Source organism: Somniosus microcephalus, chromosome 3 (assembly GCF_052327205.1).
Source record: "Somniosus microcephalus isolate GS21.2 chromosome 3, FLI_Smic_1.0, whole genome shotgun sequence".
NCBI lineage: Eukaryota > Metazoa > Chordata > Chondrichthyes > Squaliformes > Somniosidae > Somniosus > Somniosus microcephalus.
Genome location: NC_140989.1, coordinates 3,667,354 through 3,690,535, shown reverse-complemented (window position 1 = coordinate 3,690,535; position 23,182 = coordinate 3,667,354). Strand labels below are relative to the sequence as shown.

General features: G+C 51.3%; 1 protein-coding gene across 1 annotated transcript in view; it reads right to left on the bottom strand.

Annotated features, from left to right (window-relative positions):
* ncoa1 (nuclear receptor coactivator 1) overlaps positions 1-10,558 on the bottom strand; it is a 100,378-nt gene extending 89,820 nt beyond the window's left edge. The window contains 3 exon segments of the mRNA XM_085978703.1: positions 823-989; positions 5,819-5,939; positions 10,472-10,558. Of these exon segments, the coding sequence (XP_085834829.1) occupies positions 823-989; positions 5,819-5,922 (271 nt within the window). The 5' untranslated portion in view covers positions 5,923-5,939; positions 10,472-10,558.
* Between the last annotated feature and the right edge of the window lie 12,624 nt (positions 10,559-23,182).

Below are 23,182 nucleotides of genomic sequence, written 5' to 3'. Positions count from 1 at the left end.
CATCTTTTATAATAGACTCTAGCATTTTCCCCACTACCGATGTCAGGCTTACCGGTCTATAATTCCCTGCTTTTTCTCTACCACCTTTTTTGAATAGTGGGGTAACGTTAGCTACCCTCCAATCCATGGGTACCGTTCCAGAGTCTATCGAGTTCGGAAGGTGACCAGCAATGCATCTACTATCTCTAGGGCCACTTCCTTAAGTACCCTGGGATGTAGATTATCAGGCCCTGGGGATTTATCGGCCTTCAGTCCCATCAATTTTCCTAACACCATTTCCCTACAAATACTGATTTCTTTCAGTTCCTCCCTTTCATCAGACCCTATGTTCCCCAGCATCTCTGGGAGGTTATTTGTGTCCTCCTTTGTGAAGACAGAACTAAAGTATGTATTTAGTTGATCTGCCATATCCTTGTTTCCCATTATAAATTCCCCTGATTCTGACTGTAAGGGACCTACGCTTGACTTCACCAATCTTTTTAGCGGCAAACTATGTTACAGCTTGCCATAAGCAGAGGGACAACCAGTGACCATTGAATCTAAAAGATTATATGTATATTATATGTGTGTATAATTATGTATACATGGGTATATTTGTCTATACACTGTACGTCTAGTTCTGCGTTTATGTGTTCAATTATATATGTTCTTTTTCTACGCTTTGGCAACATAAGATGTATCTTGACATGCCAATAAAGCAATTTGAATTGAATTGAGAGAGAGAGCGCCCGCACCGGGGGCCGGAGAGACAGAGACCGCACCAGGGGCCAGAGAGAGAGAAAGAGAGAGCGCCCGCACCAGGGGCCACAGGCAAGCTTTTACCTTGTTGTAGTCGTTTGATGAGCTGAATCTTATGGACAGTTTTGCGGAGGATCCTGCATTTGTCAGGTTTCACGCTCAGACTGTCGATGTGACTGAGATTGGCGGACAGTAACTCCGCCAGGTCCTCGATGTACTTGGTCTCCTGCTCCCGCCGACGCTTGTCAGCACTGTAGAGTAAAGCGAATCATCAGCCGCCGCCAGTCACAGGCCCTTCCCAACCCGGGGTCATCGCCAGGCCCGGCTCTTCCCGGACTCGTCACCAATTCTCACCCCTCCCTGGGCCTCCCATCCTGTCCTGAAGAGTCTGGCCCTGCCTGGGGTGCGGGCCAGGCGGGCACCCTGCCTGGGGTGCGGGCCAGGCGGGCACCCTGCCTGGGGTGCGGGCCAGGCGGGCACCCTGCCTGGGGTGCGGGCCAGGCGGGCACCCTGCCTGGGGTGCGGGCCAGGCGGGCACCCTGCCTGGGGTGCGGGCCAGGCGGGCACCCTGCCTGGGGTGCGGGCCAGGCGGGCACCCTGCCTGGGGTGCGGGCCAGTGAATATGGACAGTGATTTGTCAGGAGGATGTTACAGTCCAACGCCGTCCTGGCCACACTGACCCCCCCCTCCCCAGGCCCACTTTAACCCCAGCTGCTGTCCTAGCTCAGGGCAGGGTGCCCGCCTGGCCCGCACAGGCCGCGATGGCGCCTGGGCTTTTGGTGCTCTGTGTAGCTCAGTAACTCCACAGTGAATTCCACATCCTCAACTCCACGTCAAACAGTTTCTCCTGTTCTTCTTAAATCTCCTACATTTACTCATCTATCTACGCCCCCAGTTCCAGACCCCTCACTGGAAACATTGTCTATTTATGTCCTAGCCCATCATCATTTTAAACACCTCTATCAAATCACCTCTTAATCTCTGTTCTAATTAAAACAGCCTCGATTTTTCAGTATTTGTATTTCCTGACACCAGGCAGCATCCTGGTGACGGCTGTCCCCTCTCCACATCGTCCCTGTAGAGTGGAGCCCAGAACTGCACGCAGACTCTCCCTGTAGTCCGAGTAAGGTTCCATTCGCGATTTTACAGCCTCATCCACCCGAGGTGCTGCTTTTAATGATCTGAACCCCCAATTCAGGATCAGTAAAAGCAACCCACAGGCAGAGAGTTCAGGATAGTCAATGGGTGGCCAACTGGAAGAACAGGAAGTGCCGGAGTCTTCGGGGTATGTCTCACTCTCAAACCGTAACGCAGCATTGGAAACTGCTGGGAGTGACGACACCTTGAATCAAATCAAATCAAATCAACTTTTATTGTCATTGTTAGTGCACAAGTGCAGTACAACGAAATGTAGGCTTGCGGCTCCCGAGAGTGTACATTTAGTGCAGTCCAGACCGTGGCACCAATGGGCAAGGGCCTGCACGAGGCGGGGGGGAAACGACAGCAAAGCGTAGAAATGCAGTCGTTATAGGAGATTCCATAGTTAGGGGGACAGACAGGCATTTCTGTAACCGTCACCATCAGACCCGCATGGTGTGTTGCCTCCCTGCTGCCAGGGTAAAGGACATCACGGAGAGGGTGCAGAATATTCTGCAGGGGGGAGGGAGTGAGCCAGGAGTTGTGGTACACGTCGGTACCAACGACACAGAGAGGGCAGGTATTCAGGTCTTACAGTCAGACTCTCAGGAGCTAGCGAGAAAGTTAAAAAGTAGGACCTCAAAAGGTAGTAATCTCTGGATTACTCCCAGTGCCACGCGCCAGCGAGAGTAGAAATAGGAAGATAGAGAGGATCAATGTGTGGCTTGAGGCATGGGGCAGGAGGGAGGGCTTCAGATTCTTGGGGCATTGGGACCAGTTCTGGGGCAGGAGGCACCTATTCAAAAGGGACGGGTTGTACCTCAACAAGACTGGGACCAATGTCCTCGCGGGGAGGGTTTAAACTAAATTGGCAGGGGGGTGGGCACCCGCTTACAGAAGTAGAAAAGAAGAATAAGGTGCATAAAGGAAGGAGAATGTTGGATAGTACTAGAGAAGGAAGCAATACCATATTAGATAGGAGCAGACTAAGAAGGACTACGAGGAATACAAAGACAAGTTTGGAATGCATATATATAAACGCACAAAGTGTGGTGAATAAGGTTGGTGAGCTACTAGCACAATTAGCCGTGTGAGAATATGATGTAGTAGCAAAAACGGAAATGTGGCTTAAAAATGGTGAGGGCTGGGTGCTTAATATCCACGGATACAAGGTGTTCAGAGAAGGTGGGGTGGCAGTGCTGATTAAGGAAGACATTGTGGTGTTGGAAAGAGAGGATGTTCTTGAGGGGACAAGGACAGAATTCATTTGGTTATAGCGGAGAAGCAAAAAGGCTCTGATCACGCTATTGGGGGTATTCTACAGGCCTCCAAATTGAGAGCAATAGAGGAGTAAATCTGCTGGGAAATCAGAGAGATATGCAAGAGCTTTAGAGTGGTGATATTGGGGGACTTTAATTACCCAAATAGGATAATAGAGTAAAGGGAAAGGAGGGGGAGGATTTTCTGAAATGTGTTCAGGAGAACTTCCTTGACCAGTATGTGCTTGGCCCAACTAGGAAGGAGGCATTGCTGGATCTGGTGCTGGGGAATGAGGTGGGCCAGGTATCTGTGGGAGAACACTTGGGTACGAGTGATCTTCGTATCACAAGGTTTAGATTAGCAATGGAGAAGAGCAAGGAACAATCTAAAGTAGAACTTATAAATTGGAAAAGGGCTAACTTCAATGGGATGTGAAAGGATCTAGCCAGGGTAAAATGGAACCAAAGACTGACAGGAAAAACTGTAATGGAACAATGGGTGATCTTTAAGGAGGAGATGTTCCAAGTACAGGCTAGGTACATTCCAACAAGAGGGAAGGGTAAGGGAACCAAAGCAAGGGCTCCTGGGATGACGAGGGAGATAGAGAAGATGATGAAACAAAAAAGAGGGTGTATGATGAATGTCAGGTGAATTCTTCAAGGGCGAACCAGACCAAATACAGTAAGTTGAGAGGGGATGTGAAGATGAAAATAATCTGGCAAAGAGAATATGAGAGTAGAATGGCAGTTAACATAAAAGGGAACCCAAAAATCTTCTACCGGCATGTAAACAGTAAGCGGGTACTAAGAGGCGGGGTGGGGCCTATTAGAGACAACGGTGGTGATATATGCTTAGAGGCACAGGGCAAGGCTAGAATACTCAATGAGTACTTTGTATCGGTGTTTACTAAGGAGGTGGATGCTGACAAAATATCAGTGGAAGCGGAGATTGTAGAGGTAATGGAAGGGGTGAAAATTGATAGACAGGATGTACTAGAAAGGCTGGGTATGCTTAGAGTGGACAAGTCGCCTGGTCCAGATGGCTTGCATCCCAGGTTGCTAAGTGGGGGTGGAGATAGCGGGAGGGCTTGTCATAATTTTCCAATCTTCCCTAAATAGTGGGGGGGGGGGGGGGGGGGGGGAGGAAAGAGTGCCAGAGCATTGGAAAGTGTGACACCCTTGTTCAAGAAAGGGTGCAAGAACAATTCTAGTAACTACAGGCCGGTCAGTTTAACATCAGTGGTGGGTAAGGTTTTAGAAACAATAATCAGAGAAAAAATTAACAGGCACTTGGAGAGGTTTAAGTTACTTAAAGAAAGCCAGCAGAGATTTGTAAAAGGCAGATCGTGTCTGTCTAACTGAATTTTCTGATGAAGTAACAGAGAGGATTGATGAAGGGAATGCAATGGATGTTGTCTACATGGATTTTAAGAAAGCGTTTGACAAAATACCACAAATGGCTGGTTAACAAAATTGAGGCTCATGGAATAGGTGGGTCAGTGGCAGCTTGGATAAGGAATTGGCTTCAGGACAGAAAACAGCGAGTTGTGGTAAATGGTTGATTTTCAGACTGGAGGATGGTAGACAGTGGTGTTCCCCAAGGGTCAGTGCTGGGGCCACTGCTTTTTTGATATATATAAATGACCTGGATATTGGAATACAGAGTAGAATTTCAAAATTTGCCAATGATACCAAACTTGGAGGTGTGGCAAACAGTGAGGATGATACCAATCGACTGCAACAGGTCATAGAAAGGCTAGCAGAATGGGCAGACAAGTGGCAGATGGAATTTAATACAGAGAAGTGTGAGGTGATGCATTTTGTCAGAAGGAACAGGGAGAGGCAATATACACTTAATGGCACAGTTTTACAGAGTGTGCAGGGACAGAGGGACCCGGGAGTTAATGTGCATAGGTCCCTGAAGGTGGCGGGACATATTGAGAGAGTGGTTAACAAAGCATATGGGATCTTGGGCTTCATAAATAGAGGTATTCAGTACAAAAGTAGAGAAGTTATGCTGACCCTTTATAAAGCGCTGGTTAGGCCACAACTGGAGTATTGCGTCCAGTTCTGGTCACCACACTTTAGGAAGGATGTGAAGGCCCTTGAGAGGGTGCAGAGGAGATTTACCAGAATGGTTCCAGGGATGGGGGATCTTAACTACAAGGACAGGTTGGAGAAGCTGGATTTGTTTTCATTAGAGCAAAGGAGGTTGCGGGGTGATTTGATAGAGGTGTACAAGATTATGACGGGTTTGGATAGGCTAGACGGGGAAAGGCTGTTCCCACTAGTTGATGGTACAAGGACTAGGGGACACAGATTTAAGATTTTGGGCAAGAGATACAGGGGGGATGTGAGGAAAAACTTTTTTACGCAGCGAGTGGTGATGACCTGGAACTCGCTGCCGACAAGGGTGGTGGAAACGGAGGTGATCAAGGATTTCAAAAGGAAACTGGATAGGCACTTGAGGGAAATAAACTTGCAGGGCTCCGGGGATAGAGCGGGGGAATGGGACTGACTACGGCACGGACTTGATAGGCCGAATGGCCTCCTTCTGTGCCGTACTCTAATTTCTCTGCTCCCCCACATCACCAGCCTTTTCGCCCATTCCACCAGCTTCTTTCAAACTGCTGGCTGCTTCCCTTGGTCCACTGAATTATTGACCCCGCCAACTCCTTCCATACCTGTGTCCCGCGGTGTCACACACAGACATCTTCCGCTTGCGAGGGTCGGGGTTCGCAGGGTCGGGGTTCGCAGGGTCTGTTGCTCCATCCCCGAGACCATTCATCGTCACTGACTTCCCACCTGAAAGCAGAGATTAGGGAGGGCAGATTATAACACACAGGCTCATTCCTCACAGGACCCACAGACTCCAGCTCTATACAAAGCTCACAATCCCCCATGGGAGGCAGCACACAGTGCAGGTTACGCAGGAGGAGCAGGTGATAGCAGCAGTGAGACACAGGCCACAGACACTGACCATAACTGGTGCTTTCTCCCACTGCATCTACAGTCCACCAACTGCGTATGTGGCCCAGACTGCAGACTGTACCCCAGTGAGAGTCGGTGCCTGTGGAACTGTACCCCAGTGAGAGTCAGTGCCTGTGGAACTGTACCCCAGTGAGAGTCAGTGCCTGTGGAACTGTACCCCAGTGAGAGTCAGTGTCTGTGGAACTGTACCCCAGTGAGAGTCAGTGCCTGTGGAACTGTACCCCAGTGAGAGTCAGTGTCTGTGGAACTGTACCCCAGTGAGAGTCGGTGCCTGTGGAACTGTACCCCAGTGAGAGTCAGTGCCTGTGGAACTGTACCCCAGTGAGAGTCAGTGCCTGTGGAACTGTACCCCAGTGAGAGTCAGTGCCTGTGGAACTGTACCCCAGTGAGAGTCAGTGTCTGTGGAACTGTACCCCAGTGAGAGTCAGTGTCTGTGGAACTGTACCCCAGTGAGAGTCAGTGTCTGTGGAACTGTACCCCAGTGAGAGTCAGTGCCTGTGGAACTGTATCCCAGTGAGAGTCAGTGTCTGTGGAACTGTACCCCAGTGAGAATCAGTGCCTGTGGAACTGTACCCCAGTGAGAGTCAGTGCCTGTGGAACTGTACCCCAGTGAGAGTCAGTGCCTGTGGAACTGTACCCCAGTGAGAGTCAGTGTCTGTGGAACTGTACCCTGTGAGAGTCAGTGTCTGTGGAACTGTACCCCAATGAGAGTCAGTGTCTGTGGAACTGTACCCCAGTGAGAGTCAGTGTCTGTGGAACTGTACACCAGTGAGAGTCAGTGTCTGTGGAACTGTACACCAGTGAGAGTCAGTGTCTGTGGAACTGTACCCCAATGAGAGTCAGTGTCTGTGGAACTGTACCCCAGTGAGAGTCAGTGTCTGTGGAACTGTACCCCAGTGAGAGTCAGTGCCCTTATGTAGAGGATGGTGTTGTTAATGGTGAGGTTTGACTATGACATAACATTGGAACAGTTAACGTGTGCCAGTGCCTGGCACAGTGCCAGGCTGCTACTGTGCCGTTCCGAAGTAAGTTCAAATATGCACCGATGCATTTTCAAGGTCGATCCCAGCAGATGCCATTATCTCTCCAGCAGAATAAACACATTACGGGAAGCAACAGCTTCAAATTAAACCGTGATTGAGCGGGAGACCGAAAGGCTGGGGCGGGAGCACGCCAGGCAGAGAGAGAGAGAGAGACAGAGGGGGCGAGAGCGCGGCGAGAGAGGGCCAGCCGGGGGGGGGGCGAGAGAGGCAGACGGGGGGGGGCGAGAGAGACAGACGGGGGGGGGGCGAGAGAGACAGACGGGGGGGGCGAGAGAGACAGACGGGGGGGGGCGAGAGAGACAGACGGGGGGGGGGGCGAGAGAGACAGACGGGGGGGGGCGAGAGAGACAGACGGGGGGGGCGAGAGAGACAGACGGGGGGGGGCGAGAGAGACAGACGGGGGGGGCGAGAGAGACAGACGGGGGGGGCGAGAGAGACAGACGGGGGGGGCGAGAGACAGAGACGGGGGGGGGCGAGAGAGACAGACGGGGGGGGCGAGAGAGACAGACGGGGGGGGGCGAGAGAGACAGACGGGGGGGGCGAGAGAGACAGACGGGGGGGGCGAGAGAGACAGACGGGGGGGGCGAGAGAGACAGACGGGGGGGGGCGAGAGAGACAGACGGGGGGGGCGAGAGAGACAGACGGGGGGGGCGAGAGAGACAGACGGGGGGGCGAGAGAGACAGACGGGGGGGGCGAGAGAGACAGACGGGGGGGGCGAGAGGCACCGAGGGGGGCGAGAGAGGCACCGAGGGGGGCGAGAGAGGCACCGAGGGGGGAGAGAGAGGCACCGAGGGGGGCGAGAGAGGCACCGAGGGGGGAGAGAGAGGCACCGAGGGGGGAGAGAGAGGCACCGAGGGGGGAGAGAGAGGCACCGAGGGGGGAGAGAGAGGCACCGAGGGGGGAGAGAGAGGCACCGAGGGGGGAGAGAGAGGCACCGAGGGGGGAGAGAGAGGCACCGAGGGGGGAGAGAGAGGCACCGAGGGGGGAGAGAGAGGCACCGAGGGGGGAGAGAGAGGCACCGAGGGGGGAGAGAGAGGCACCGAGGGGGGAGAGAGAGGCACCGAGGGGGGAGAGAGAGGCACCGAGGGGGGAGAGAGAGGCACCGAGGGGGGAGAGAGAGGCACCGAGGGGGGAGAGAGAGGCACCGAGGGGGGAGAGAGAGGCACCGAGGGGGGAGAGAGAGGCACCGAGGGGGGAGAGAGAGACACCGAGGGGGGAGAGAGAGACACCGAGGGGGGAGAGAGAGACACCGAGGGGGGAGAGAGAGACACCGAGGGGGGAGAGAGAGACACCGAGGGGGGAGAGAGAGACACCGAGGGGGGAGAGAGAGACACCGAGGGGGGAGAGAGAGACACCGAGGGGGGAGAGAGAGACACCGAGGGGGGAGAGAGAGACACCGAGGGGGGAGAGAGAGACACCGAGGGGGGAGAGAGAGACACCGAGGGGGGAGAGAGAGACACCGAGGGGGGAGAGAGAGACACCGAGGGGGGAGAGAGAGACACCGAGGGGGGAGAGAGAGACACCGAGGGGGGAGAGAGAGACACCGAGGGGGGAGAGAGAGACACCGAGGGGGGAGAGAGAGACACCGAGGGGGGAGAGAGAGACACCGAGGGGGGAGAGAGAGACACCGAGGGGGGAGAGAGAGACACCGAGGGGGGAGAGAGAGACACCGAGGGGGGAGAGAGAGACACCGAGGGGGGAGAGAGAGACACCGAGGGGGGAGAGAGAGACACCGAGGGGGGAGAGAGAGACACCGAGGGGGGAGAGAGAGACACCGAGGGGGGAGAGAGAGACACCGAGGGGGGAGAGAGAGACACCGAGGGGGGAGAGAGAGACACCGAGGGGGGAGAGAGAGACACCGAGGGGGGAGAGAGAGACACCGAGGGGGGGAGAGAGAGACACCGAGGGGGGAGAGAGAGACACCGAGGGGGGAGAGAGAGACACCGAGGGGGGAGAGAGAGACACCGAGGGGGGAGAGAGAGACACCGAGGGGGGAGAGAGAGACACCGAGGGGGGAGAGAGAGACACCGAGGGGGGAGAGAGAGACACCGAGGGGGGAGAGAGAGACACCGAGGGGGGAGAGAGAGACACCGAGGGGGGAGAGAGAGACACCGAGGGGGGAGAGAGAGACACCGAGGGGGGAGAGAGAGACACCGAGGGGGGAGAGAGAGACACCGAGGGGGGAGAGAGAGACACCGAGGGGGGAGAGAGAGACACCGAGGGGGGAGAGAGAGACACCGAGGGGGGAGAGAGAGACACCGAGGGGGGAGAGAGAGACACCGAGGGGGGAGAGAGAGACACCGAGGGGGGAGAGAGAGACACCGAGGGGGGAGAGAGAGACACCGAGGGGGGAGAGAGAGACACCGAGGGGGGAGAGAGAGACACCGAGGGGGGAGAGAGAGACACCGAGGGGGGAGAGAGAGACACCGAGGGGGGAGAGAGAGACACCGAGGGGGGAGAGAGAGACACCGAGGGGGGAGAGAGAGACACCGAGGGGGGAGAGAGAGACACCGAGGGGGGAGAGAGAGACACCGAGGGGGGAGAGAGAGACACCGAGGGGGGAGAGAGAGACACCGAGGGGGGAGAGAGAGACACCGAGGGGGGAGAGAGAGACACCGAGGGGGGAGAGAGAGACACCGAGGGGGGAGAGAGACACCGAGGGGGGAGAGAGAGACACCGAGGGGGGAGAGAGAGACACCGAGGGGGGAGAGAGAGACACCGAGGGGGGAGAGAGAGACACCGAGGGGGGAGAGAGAGACACCGAGGGGGGAGAGAGAGACACCGAGGGGGGAGAGAGAGACACCGAGGGGGGAGAGACACCGAGGGGGGAGAGAGAGACACCGAGGGGGGAAGAGAGAGACACAGAGGGGGGAGAGAGAGAGAGACAGAGGGGGGGGAGAGAGAGAGACAGACAGAGGCGGAGGCGCGGACTGCCAGGCACAGGCGGAGGCGCACACGACCAGACACGCATACAAAAAGGCAGACACACACAGGCTCCTTACCTCATCACAGTTACTGCAGCCAGCAGCGAGTGTGCCTGCGTGTGTGATGTGAGGCCCCACACTGCTGCACAGTGCTCACGGTGTGGCCAGGCCCAGGCTCCTGCTGTGTTTACACTGAGGCCCCCAGCTACAGCAGATGCCGCAGCTTCATACACCCACCAGCTGATTGCAGCACACACCGAGCCACTTCCATATACACCCGTCTCTCAGGCCTCGACAGCACAGGCCCAGGGTTCTACCACTCCACCAACAGCAAATAGTGCCGTCCAAGTACGTCTCAATCTCACCCTGCTGACTCACCACACAAAACATACTCTCTCTTAGACAGAGGAGACTGCGAATCATATTGTGACACTTCCCAAACCTCCTCCGCAACACCATTAAAGCTCGCCTTTCACCAGCACTGAGGCGGCCTCCCTTCTTCCCCTCCGCTGCTGCAGGATGGTTGAGTTCAGTGACACTGTCCAGCTGTGTTAAAGCTGTGCTGGGTTCAATTTTTAACCCCAACACCGCCAGCCAGTGAGAGACAGGACTGGGGCCAAGACACCCGATCACACCACCTCCTGGCTGGGACACGGGGACCCCCGCACGCCGCCCCGGGGACCCCCGCACTCCGCCCCGGGGACCCCCGCACTCCGCCCCGGGGACCCCCGCACTCCGCCCCGGGGACCCCCGCACTCCGCCCCGGGGCAGGAACCCTGGCTGATTCCCCCTCTCTCTAACCCAGGGGTCACTGGACAGTGATCAGGAGCAGGAACCCTGACTGAGGGGGCGGGAGGGGTTGTGAATTCCCCGCAGCTATGGTTTCAGTGAGTTGTGCTGTGAGGGGTGCTAGAAGTGTAAGTAGATTGTCTTTGAGCCAGTTTTGGATCCAACTTGCACTTTGCCTTGGATCCCATGGGCTTTTACTTTCGTGACCAGTCTGCCATGCGGGACCTTATCAAAAGCCTTGCTAAAATCCATATAGACTGCATCAAACGCACTACCCTCATCGACCCTCCTTGTTACCTCCTCAAAAAATTCAATCAAGTTAGCCATCCGGGCATGACGACTATCCACTTTTAAAATGCTAAACCCCTTAATACTTCCTCCCTCACTATGTTTATCTAATCTAACATTTCACACTTCTCCTCCTTACTCTAGAGCACTGAGCCTGACATCAGTTGCAGGGAAAATGCTGGAATCCATTATCAAGGAAATGGTAACAGGGCACTTAGAAAATAATAATAGGATTGGGCAGAGATAACATGGATTTATGAAAGAGAAATCGCGTTTAACAAATGTTATTTTTGAAGATGTAACTAGCAGGGTAGACAAGGAGGAACCAGTGAATGTGGTGTATTTGGATTTTCAAAAAGCATTCGATAAGGTGCCACACAAGAGGTTATTACACAAAATTAGGGCTCATGTGATTGGGGGTAATATACTAGCATGGATTGAGGATTGGTTAACGGACAGAAAATAGAGAGTAGGAATAAACGGGTCATTTTCAGGTTGGCAGGCTGTAACTAGTGGGGTATCACAAGGATCAGTGTTTGGGCCTCAGCTATTCACATAGAAACATAGAAGATAGGAGCAGGAGTAGGTCATTCGGCCCCTCGAGCCTGCTCCGCCATTCAATGCGATCATAGCTGATCATCCAAATTCAGTACCCTGTCCCTGCTTTCTCCCCATACCCCTTGATCCCTTTAGCCTTAAGAAATATATCCAACTCCTTCTTGAATATATTTAATGTATTGGCCTCTACTGCCTTCTGTGGTAGAGAATTCCACAGGTTCACCACTCTCTGGGTGAAGAAATTCCTCCTCATTTCTGTCCTAAATGGCCTACCCTTATCTTTAGACTGTGACCCCTGGTTCTGGACTCCCCTGCCATCGGGAACATCCTTCCTGCATCTAGTCTTTCCAGTCCTGTCAGAATTTTATAAGTTTCAATGAGATCCCCTCTCATTCTTCTAAACGCCAGCGAGTACAAGCCCAATCGACCCAATCTCTCCTCATACGTCATTCCTGCCATCCCAGGTATCAGCCTGGTGAATCTTCGCTGAACTCCTTCCATGGCAAGAACATTCTTCCTCAGATAAGGCGACCAAAACTGCACACAATACTCAAGATGTGGTCTCACCAAGGCCCTGTACAACTGCAGCAAGACATCCTTGTTCCTGTACTCAAACCCTCTTGCTACGAAGGCCAACATACCATTTGCCTTCTTAACCGCCTGCTGCACCTGCATGCTTACCTTCAGCGACTGGTGCACAAGGACGCCCAGGTCTCGTTGCACTTCCCCTTCTCCCAATCTATTGCCATTCAGATAATAATCTGCCTTCCCGTTTTTGACACCAAAGTGGATAACCTCGCATTTATCCACGTTATATTGCATCTGCCATGCTTCTGCCCAATCACCCAACCTGTCCAAATCATACTGGAGTTTCTCGGCATCCTCCTCACAGCACACACGCCCACCCAGCTTTGTGTCGTCTGCAAACTTGGCAATATTACATCTAGTTCCCTCGTCCAGATCATTAATATATGTGAATAGCTGAGGTCCAAGGACCGATCTCTGCGGTACCCCACTAGTCACTGCCTGCCACTCGGAAAAAGAGCCGTTTATTCCAACTCTTTGCTTTCTGTCTGCCAACCAGTTCTCTATCCAAGTCAATACCTTGCCCCCAATCCCATGTGCCTTAACTTTACACGCTAATCTCTTATGAGGGACCTTATCGAAAGCCTTTTGAAAGTCCAAATACACCACATCCACTGGTTCTACCTGATCTATTTTACCAGTTACATCCTCAAAAAATTCCAGTAGGTTAGTCAAGCACGATTTACCTTGTGTAAAGTTTTGAAAAAGGGTTCCGACCCGAAACGTCAACTCTAATTTCTCTCCACGGATGTTGCCTGACCTGCTGAGTTTTTCCAGCATTTTCTGTTGTTATTTCGGATATACCTTTTGTAAATCCATTCTTGAATAATGGTACTACATTAGCTGTTCTCTAGTCCTCTGGCACATCCCCTGTGGCCAGAGAGGTTCTGAAAATTTGTGCCAGGGCCCCTGCAATCTCCTCCCTTGCCTCACACAGCAGCCTGGGAAACATCCCGTCAGGGCCTGAGGGTTTATCCACTTTAAGCCCACTAAAACCGCTAGTACCTCCTCCCTCTCAATATTAATTTGTTCAAGTATATCTCAATCCCCCTGCCTGATTTCTATGCCTACATCACCCTTCTCCATAGTGAACACAGATGTAAAGTACTCAATTAAAACCTCACCTACATCTTCCGGCTCTACACACAGATTGCCACTTTGGTCCCTAATGGGCCCCACTCTTTCCCTGGTTATTCTCTTAATATACTTATAAAACACCTTGGGATTTTCTTTTATTTTGCCCGCCAGTGTTTTTTCATGCCCCCTCTTCGCTCTCCTAATTTCTTTTTTAAGTACCCCCGTGCACTTTCTATACTCCTCTAGGGCTTCCACTGTTTTTAGTCCTTTGTATCTGCCAAAAGCCTCCCTTTTTTTCCTAATCCATTCTTGTATATCTCTTGGTCCCTCCCTTGATCTTTACAGGAACATGTTGGCGTTGTACTCTCTCTATTTCCTTTCTGAAAGACTACCATTGCTCTGGATGATGAGGTGCATACAAGGTAAGATAAGGCAAAAAAGCGAAGCCTATCTCAGATATCGTGAGCTCAATACTGCAGAAAGCCTAGAAGAGTATAGAAAGTGTAGCGGTGAAATTAAGAAGGAAATTAGGAAAGCAAAAAGAGGGCATGAAAAAATACTGGCAAGTAGAATCAAAGAAAACTCAAAGACCTTTATAATTACATAAAGTGCAAGAGGATAACTAAGGAAAGAGTAGGGCCTATCAGGAGGATGTGGGGAAGGTACGTAATGAATTCTTTTGCAGCTGTACTCACAAAAGAGGGGACGATGCCAACGTTGACGTTAAGGAGGAAGATAGTGAAATATTGGGCGGGATAAACATAGTAAGAGAGGAAGTATTAAGGGGTTTCGCATCCTTGAAAGTAGATAAATCGCCAGGGCCGGATGAAATATATCGGAGGCTATTAAAAGCAAGGGAAGAAATTGCGGAGACTCCGACCATCATTTTCCAATCCTCCCTGGTACAGGAGTGGTTATTGAAGGTCAGGGGTGATTGGTGGGTTATTGAAGGTTGGGGGTGATTGGTGGGTTATTGAAGGTTGGGGGTGATTGGTGGGTTATTGAAACATAGAAAAATAGGAGTCGTCGGCCATTCGGCCCTTCGAGCCTGCTCCGTCATTCAATATGATCATGGCTGATCCTCTATTCCCGCTCTCTCCCCATACCCCCTGATGCCTTTTGTGTCTAGAAATCTATGTATCTCCTTCTTAAATATATTCAGTGACTTGTCCTCCACAGCCTTCTATGGTAGAGAATTCCACAGGTTCACCATCTTCAGAGTGAAGAAATTTCTCATCTCAGTCCTAAATGTCCTACCCCATATCCTGAGACTGTGACCCCTCGTTCTAGAGCCCCCAGTCAGGGGAAACATCCTCCCTGCATCCAGTCTGTCTAGCCCTGTCAGAATGTTATAAGTTTCAATGAGATCCCCTCTCATTCTTCTAAACTCTAGTGACTCAATCTCTCCTCATACGACAGTCCTGCCATCCCAGGAATCAGTCTGGTGAACCTTCGCTGCACTCCCTCTATGGCAAGTATATCCTTTCTTAGGTAAGGAGACCAAAACTGCACACAGTACTCCAGGTGTGGTCTCACCAAGGCCCTGTATAACTGTAGTAAGACATCCTTGCTCCTGTACTCAAATCCTCTTGCAATGAAGGTCAACATACCATTTTCCTTCCTAACTGCTTGCTGCACCTGCATGTTTGCTTTCAGTGACTGGTGTACAAGGACACCCAGGTCCCTTTGTACATCAACATTTCCCAATCTATCACCATTTAAATAATATACTCTACCTTTCTGTTTTTCCTACCGAAGTGGATAACTTCACATTTATCCACGTTATACTGCATCTGCCATGTATTTTCCCACTCACTCAACTTGTCTAAATCGCCTTGAAGCCTCTTTGCATCCTCCTCACAACTCACAATCCCACCAAGTTTTGTGTCGTCAGCAAACTTGGAAATATTACATTTGGTTCCCTCATCCAAATTATTGATATATATTGTGAATAGCTGGGGCCCAAGCACTGATCCCTGCAGTACCCCAGTAGTCACCGCCTGCCACCCCGAAAAAGACCCATTTATTCCTACTCTGTGTTTCCTGTCTGTTAACCAATTTTCAATCCATGCCAGTATATTACCCCCAATCCCATGTGCTTTAATTTTGCACACTAACCTCTTATGTGGGACTTTATCAAAGGCCTTCTGAAAATCCAAATACACCACATCCACTGGTTCTCCCTTATCTATTCTACCAGTTACATCCTCAAAAAAAACTCCAGTAGGTTTGTCAAACACGATTTCCCTTTCATAAATCCATGTTGACTTTGTGTAATCCTGTTGATATTTTCTAAGTGTCCTGTTATCACATTCTTTATAATAGACTCTAGCATTTTCCCTACTACTGATGTTAGGCTAACCGGTCTGTAGTTCCTTGTTTTCTCTCTCCCTCCTTTTTTAAATAGTGGGGTTACATTGTGAAGGAATAAGCCATATTCAGAAAAATACACCATTCTATGAAAGAATTCTGATTAAAACATGACATACTAGGTTTGTAAATCTAAAAACCTAACAATGGAAAAGCTGTAAAAGTTGTAAACAGCATACAGGATATTGAGATAAGATAAGTTGTTGATACTGAATCAATAGCCTTATTGAAGCAGAAGGTTAGAGGTTCCAGAAGGTCTGAAGCTTTCGAAAGAACACAATACCATACCCTGTTAAAGTGTTTTAAACCAACACTTCGGAAAGAAACACAGAAAGATAAAGAAACATATGCCTTCGTAAAAGTAACATCAAATGAAACACGGAGACACGAACCAGTGTTACAAACAGTTGAGGTAACTAAGAAGACAATGGTGCATCCGGTTGAGGTGTTTTTAATTTACACGTTGTAAAAAGATACAAACAGAAGACTTTGGTAAGAATAGAAACATCTGCTCCACACCGTTTTTTATGATAAGTTTTGAACACCTAAAGATTCTTAATGCTACAAGCTGATCTGACTGTAAAAATAGCAGCAGTCAACAGAAAAATGACTAGAGATAATTAGCTTACATCAGAAAACTTCAAAGGATATACCACTGAGAATGGGTATAAAAATTGGACCTTCAAATGGGAAGACAGGTTTGCTTGAAGGGGCAAAGCGATTTTCGGCTTCAGAGGCAAGCTCTGTAAGTCTGTAACTCCGAGTCTCGGGGATCAAGGTAATTATATTTGATTTTGGTGGATATCCTGGAATAAGACTAAGAAATGTAAAAATGTAACGAAGTTAAGATTTGAGAATAAGGATCTCTGATAAGATTGTAAAAGTATTTTGTATTTGGAACTGTTAATGTCACGATTGAAACGCCTACTGTAATTACATGTCGGTTTTTTAATAAATCTATATATTTTTTTAGAATTGTCTCACATAGTACTTCTGTATCAAACTCGCAAACTCAATATCTGTACACTCTTTGGTGAGGAGTTGCAGAATTCTGGGGGAGCTTTCCGGACCCTCATAATATCCAGAAGGTTACAGTCTAGTAAACTTATTAAAAGTGCTATCTGGAGGACAGTAATATTTTCAGGTTGTTTCTTTCCTTTAGGGAGAGATAGTCTGGACCTTTAGACCCAATTAAGCGTCTTTAGGATTCGGCTACCTCTAACTTTAGTTGTAAGTGAACGTCTGGGGAATACGCCTGATCCGGGGTAGCCCGAAAGGGGCTAGGACTGGTAATAATCCTTTCAACATTTGCCACCCTCTAATCTGCAGGAACTGTTCCATATTCTATAAAATTTTGGAAGCTGACAACCAATGCATCCACTATTTCCATGGCTACCTCTTTTAGTACTCTGGGATGCAGATTATCAGGCCCTGGGGATTTATCGGCTTTCAGTCCCATTAATTTCTCCAGCACTATTTTTTTTACTAATACTAATTTCCTTTAATTCCTCCTTCTCACTAGACCCTTGGTTCCCTAGCATTTCTGGGAAGTTATTTGTGCCCTGTTCCGTGAAGACAGAACCAAAGTATTTGTTTAATTGCTCTGCCATTTCCTTGTTCCCCATTATAAATTCTCCTGTTTCTGACTGTAAGGGACCTATATTTGTCTTCACTAATCTTTTTCTGTTTACATAACTGTAGAAGTTTTTACAATCTGCTTTTATGTTCCTTGAAAGTTTACTCTCATACTCTGTTTTTCCCCTCTTCATCAATCTCTTTGTCCTTTTTTGCTGAACTTTAAACTGCTCCCAATCCTCAGGCTTGCTACTTTTTCTGGCAACTTTATGTGACTCCTCTTTGGATCTAATAGTATCCTTAATTTCTTTTGTTAGCCATGGTTGGGTCGCTTTTCCTTGTGTTATTGCACCAGAAAGGAATGTATAACTGTTGCAATTCATGCATTCGTTCCTTAAATGTTAACCATTGCCTAGCCACCGTCATGCCTTTTAATGAAGCTCCCCAATCTATCATAGCCAACTCACTCCTCATATCTTCGTAGTTTCCTTTGTTTAGATTTAGGACCCTAGTTTTGGATTGGACTTCTTCACTTTCCATTTTAAGGAAGAATTCTATCATGTTATGGTCACTCTTCCCTAAAGAACCCCACACAACAAGATTGGCCAAGGCATAGAATATAAGAGCAGGGAAGTTATGCTAGATCTGTATACAACACTGGTTAGGCCACAGCTTGAATACTGCATGCAGTTCTGGTCACCAGGTTACAGGAAGGATGTGATTGCACTGGAGAGGGTGCAGAGCAGATTTACGAGGATGTTGCCAGGACTGGAAAACTTTAGCTACGAGGAAAGATTGGAGAGGCTGGGGTTGTTTACCTTGGAACAGAGGAGGCTGAGGATAGGAAGGACCCATTTCCCTTAGCAGAGAGGTCAAGAACCAGGGGGGATAGATTTAAAGGGCATTCTGGAGAGGGAGGATGAACAGCCAGTTGTCGTGGTGCATATAGGTACCAACGATATAGGTAAAAAACAGGATGAGGTCCTAAAAGCTGAATATAGGGAGTTAGGAGGTAAATTTTTAAAAATAGGACATAGAAACATAGAAGATAGGAGGAGTAGGCCATTCGGCCCCTCAAGCCTGCTCCGCCATTCAATGAGATCATGGCTGATCATCCAAATTCAGTACCCTGTCCCTGCCTTCTCCCCATATCCCTTGATCCCTTTAGCCTTAAGAAATATATCCAACTCCGTCTTGAATATATTTAATGAACTGGCCTCCACCGCCCTCTGTGGCAGAGAATTCCACAGGTTCACCACTCTCTGGGTGAAGAAATTCCTCCTCATTTCAGTCCTAAATGGCTTACCCCTTATCCTTAGACTATGACCCTTGGTTCTGGACTCCCCCGCCATTGGGAACATCCTTCCTGCTTCTAGTCTGTCCAGGCCTGACAGAATTTTATAGGTTTCGATGAGGTCCCCTCTCAATCTTCTAAACTCCAGTGAGTATAAGCCCAATCGACACAATCTCTCCTCATACGTCATTCCTGCCATCCCAAGTACCAGCCTGGTGAATCTTCGCTGCACTCCTTCCATGGCAAGAACGTCCTTCCTCAGGTAAGGCGACCAAAACTGCACACAATACTCAAGGTGCGGTCTCACCAAGGCCCTGTACAACTGTAGCAAGACATCCTTGTTCCTGTACTTGAACCCTCTTGCTACGAAGGCCAACATACCATTTGCCTTCTTAACCGCCTGCTGCACCTGCACGCTTACCTTCAGCGACTGGTGCACAAGAACACCCAGGTCTCTTTGCACTTCCCCTTCTCCCAATCTATTGCCATTCAGATATACCTATCAATTCAGTCCATGAAAAGCGACGAGTTAAGATAGTAACTATAGGTTTTTATTGGCTAAATAACAGAGCCCACCCTCGTGGGCGATCGGTTCCAACAAGGGAGAATACTAGCCAAGCGGTCACCTTTATACCTGGGCAAGCAGGTGGAGCCATGGGCGGAGTCAGCTGAGCTAAGCCCAGGCATAGCAGTGTGCATGGCAAGAGGTAACCTTGTGTATCGATAACAACAGTGTAAACAGTGATAACAACAGTGTGACAATAGTGAACGGTTGTGAACGGTAACAGTGGTTTACCACATTCACCCCTTGTTTAAAATTGAGTCCGGCGGGGTGAAGTGTACTACCAGTTCGTGTATGTCAGTCTCTCAGGAGGCCTCGTAAGCCTTTCTGATCGGCGCAGCAGCGGTGGCGGTGGTGCAGTATCCGATGGTGATGCTGGTGTCTGCGTGGTCGACGAAGGCTCCTGGGGTTCCGGCATGTCGTCTACAGGAGCTGGATTTGGGGGAGTGGTGGGGGGTAATGGTGGTATCTCGGGGGTGCCCGAGGGTGCGAGGTCTAGCAAGGAGACAGTGTCCTCCCGCCCGTCTGGGTATGCCACATAGGCGTACTGGGGGTTGGCGTGCAGGAGGTCCACCCTCTCGACCAGGGGGTCCGTTTTATGGGCCCTCACGTGCTTCCGCAGCAAGACGGGCCCCGGAGAAGTCAGCCATGTTGGTAGTGAGGTTCCCGTAGTTGACTTCCTGGGGAAAACAAACATTCATTCATGGGGGGTGGCGTTGACGGCAGTGCTGCCGGGAGGACTTCCTGCCAGCGAGAGGTTGGGAGGCCCTTAGACTTTAGGGCTAAGAGGACGGCCTTCCAAACTGTCGCGTTTTCTCTTTCCACCTGGCCGTTCCCTCGGGGGTTGTAGCTGGTGGTCCTGCTCGCAGCAATACCTCTCGCGAGCAGGAACTGGCGAAGTTCCTCGCTCATGAAGGATGAGCCCCGGTCGCTATGTATATAGTTCGGGAACCCGAACAAGGCGAAGAGGTCGTTCAGGCATTTGATGACCGTGGTACTGGTCATGTCTGGGCAGGGGAAGGCAAAGGGGAAACGGGAGTACTCGTCAATAATGTTGAGGAAGTACACATTACGGTCAGAGGACGGGAGGGGCCCCTTAAAATCAATGCTCAAGCGCTCGAAGGGGCGGGTGGCCTTGATCAGGCTTGCTCTGTCCGACCTATAGAAATGCGGTTTGCATTCGGCACAGGTTTGGCAGTTCCTGGTCATGGTCCTGACCTCCTCGATGGAGTAGGGCAGGTTGCGGGCCTTAATGAAGTGGTAAAGTCTGGTGACCCCGGGGTGGCAGAGGTCGTTGTGGAGGGTCTGCAGTCTATCAACTTGCGCGTTGACGCATGTACTTTGTGATAGAGCATCTGGGGGTTCGTTCAGTTTACCAGGCCAGTACAAGATATCGTAATCGTAGGTGGAGAGCTCAATTCTCCACCTCAAGATCTTGTCGTTCTTGATTTTGCCCCTCAGCTTGTTATTAAACATAAAAGCGACCGAACGCTGGTCGGTGAGGAGGGTAAATCGTTTGCCTGCCAGGTAATGCCTCCAGCGTCGTACAGCCTCCACGATCGCCTGGGCCTCCTTCTCGACCGAAGAGTGTCGGATCTCAGGGCCCTGGAGGGTCCTTGAGAAGAAGGCCACAGGTCTCCCCGCCTGGTTAAGGGTTGCAGCTAGGGCGAAGTCGGATGCATCGCTCTCCACTTGGAAAGGGATAGACTCATCCACCGCGTGCATTGTGGCCTTAGCAATGTCTCCTTTTATGAGGGAGAAGGCTGCACATGCTTCTGCTGTCAGGGGGAAGGAGGTGGACTTCATGAGGGGTCTGGCTTTGTCCGCATAATTGGGCACCCATTGGGCATAGTAAGCGAAGAGCCCCAGGGTTCTCTTCAGTGCCTTTTGACAGAGGGGAAGGGGAAGCTCCATGAGGGGGCGCATTCTTTCGGGGTCGGGGCCGATGACTCCGTTCTCTACTACGCAGCCGAGGATGGCAAGGCGCGGGGTGTTAAACACACATTTCTCCTTATTGTGGGTGAGGTTCAGCCGTTGGGCCGTACGGAGGAATTTCTCCAGATTAACATCATGGTCCTGCTGGTCGCGGTCGCGGCCGCAGATGGTGACGTTATCTAGATAAGGGAACGTGGCATGCAGCGTGTTCTGGTCAACCATCCGGTCCATCTCCCTTTGGAAGACCGAAACCCCGTTGGTGACGCCGAAGAGAACCCTAAGGAAGTGGTAGAGGCGGCCATTCGCCTCGAAGGCGGTATACTGGCGGTCCTCAGGGCGGATAGGGAGTTGGTGATAGGCAGACTTAAGGTCGATGGTAGAGAATACCCGGTACTGTGCAATCTGATTGACCATATCAGATATGCGGGGAAGGGGGTATGCGTCCAGCTGGGTGTACCGGTTTATGGTTTGGCTGTAGTCGATGACTAGGCGGTGTTTATCGCCGGTCTTAACGACTACGACCTGGGCACGCCAGGGGCTGTTGCTCCTCTCGATGATGCCCTCCTTCAGGAGTCGCTGCACCTCGGAGCTAATAAAAGCTCTGTCCCCGGCGCTGTACCGCCTGCTCTTGGTAGCGACGGGTTTACAGTCGCGGGTGAGGTTAGCGAACAAGGAGGGGGGCGGGACTTTGAGAGTGGAGAGGCCGCAGGTGGTATGCGGCGGGCGGTTTAAAACCTGCTGGTTGTAGACTGTGAGTGGGGGAAGGGGTCCACCGTATGCCAGGGTGACACTTTGGAGGTGGCATTGGAAATCCAGCCCTAGTAGGGCGGCAGCGCAGAGCTGGGGCAGGACGAGAAGTTTAAAGTTTTTATATTCCGTGCCCCTAACCGACAGGGTCACCACAGTGTAGCCGCTGGCGTCAGTTGAATGTGACTTCGACGCCATCGAGATCCGCTGGCGCGTTGGCCAGACAGTGAGGGAGTAGTAGCTCACCGTGTCTGGGTGAATAAAACTCTCCGTGCTTCCGCTGTCAAACAGGCAGGTCATGGCGTGGCCGTTTACTCCGATGTCCATCATAGACTTGGACAGATGATGTGGAAGGGCTTGGTCAAGCGTGACGGAGGCCAGTGTATGGCTGAGCGAGCTGCTGTAGTCTGCAGGCGGGGCGGTGGTCGGGTCTGGAGACAAGGTGGCGGTCGAGTGCGGTGAACAAAATGGCGGCGCCCACGAAGTTGAACAAAATGGCGGAGAAGATGGCCGCCCCCACAACTCACATGAGGCACTGCTGGCGTCGGTGGCCTTGATCAAAGATGGCCGCCCCCACGACTCACACGAGGCGATGCTGGCATCTGTTGCCTTGATTAAAGATGGCCGCCCCCACAACTCGCATGAGGCACTGCTGGCATCAGTGGCTTTCCCCCTGCAGGCCTTCGCGAAGTGGCCTTTCTTTTGGCAGTCGGAGCAGGTCGCGTTCCTTGCAGGGCAGCGCGCCCTCGGGTGTTTCGCCTGGCCACAGAAGAAGCAGCAGGCGGCCCGATCGCGGGGCTCCGCTGCCGCAGCCGGTCCCGGGGGTGGCGGTCCCGATCGATTCCGGGACACCGGCGCTGTGGTAGGTCCCAGAGGCGGCGGTGCGAGGGGTATTGCGGCCGGGGTCGGACCCGAGTCCCAGGGTCGCGCAGCACAGTACCTGGAGTACGCCTCGAGGTCCCGATGGGCCACTTCCAAGGAGCGAGCGAGGATAGCAGCTGTTTTCAGGTCGAGGTCCTTTGATTCCAGCAGTCTTTGCCGTGAGTAGTCTGACCGAAGGCCTTTCACGAAGGCATCTCGGATGTTTCCATCTGTATGTTCTGCAGCTGTTACGGCTTTAAAGTCACAGTCCCTGCCGAGTATTTGCAGCGCCCGTAAGCAATCATCAACCGACTCTCCTGGCTGTTGCGAGCGGGATCTTAGGAGATGCCTGGCGTACATTGAGTTTACTGGGCTCCGGTACTGCTCTTTCAGCAGGTTGAGGGCGTCCTCGTATGTAGCACGGTCCCGGATGAATGCAAATACTTTA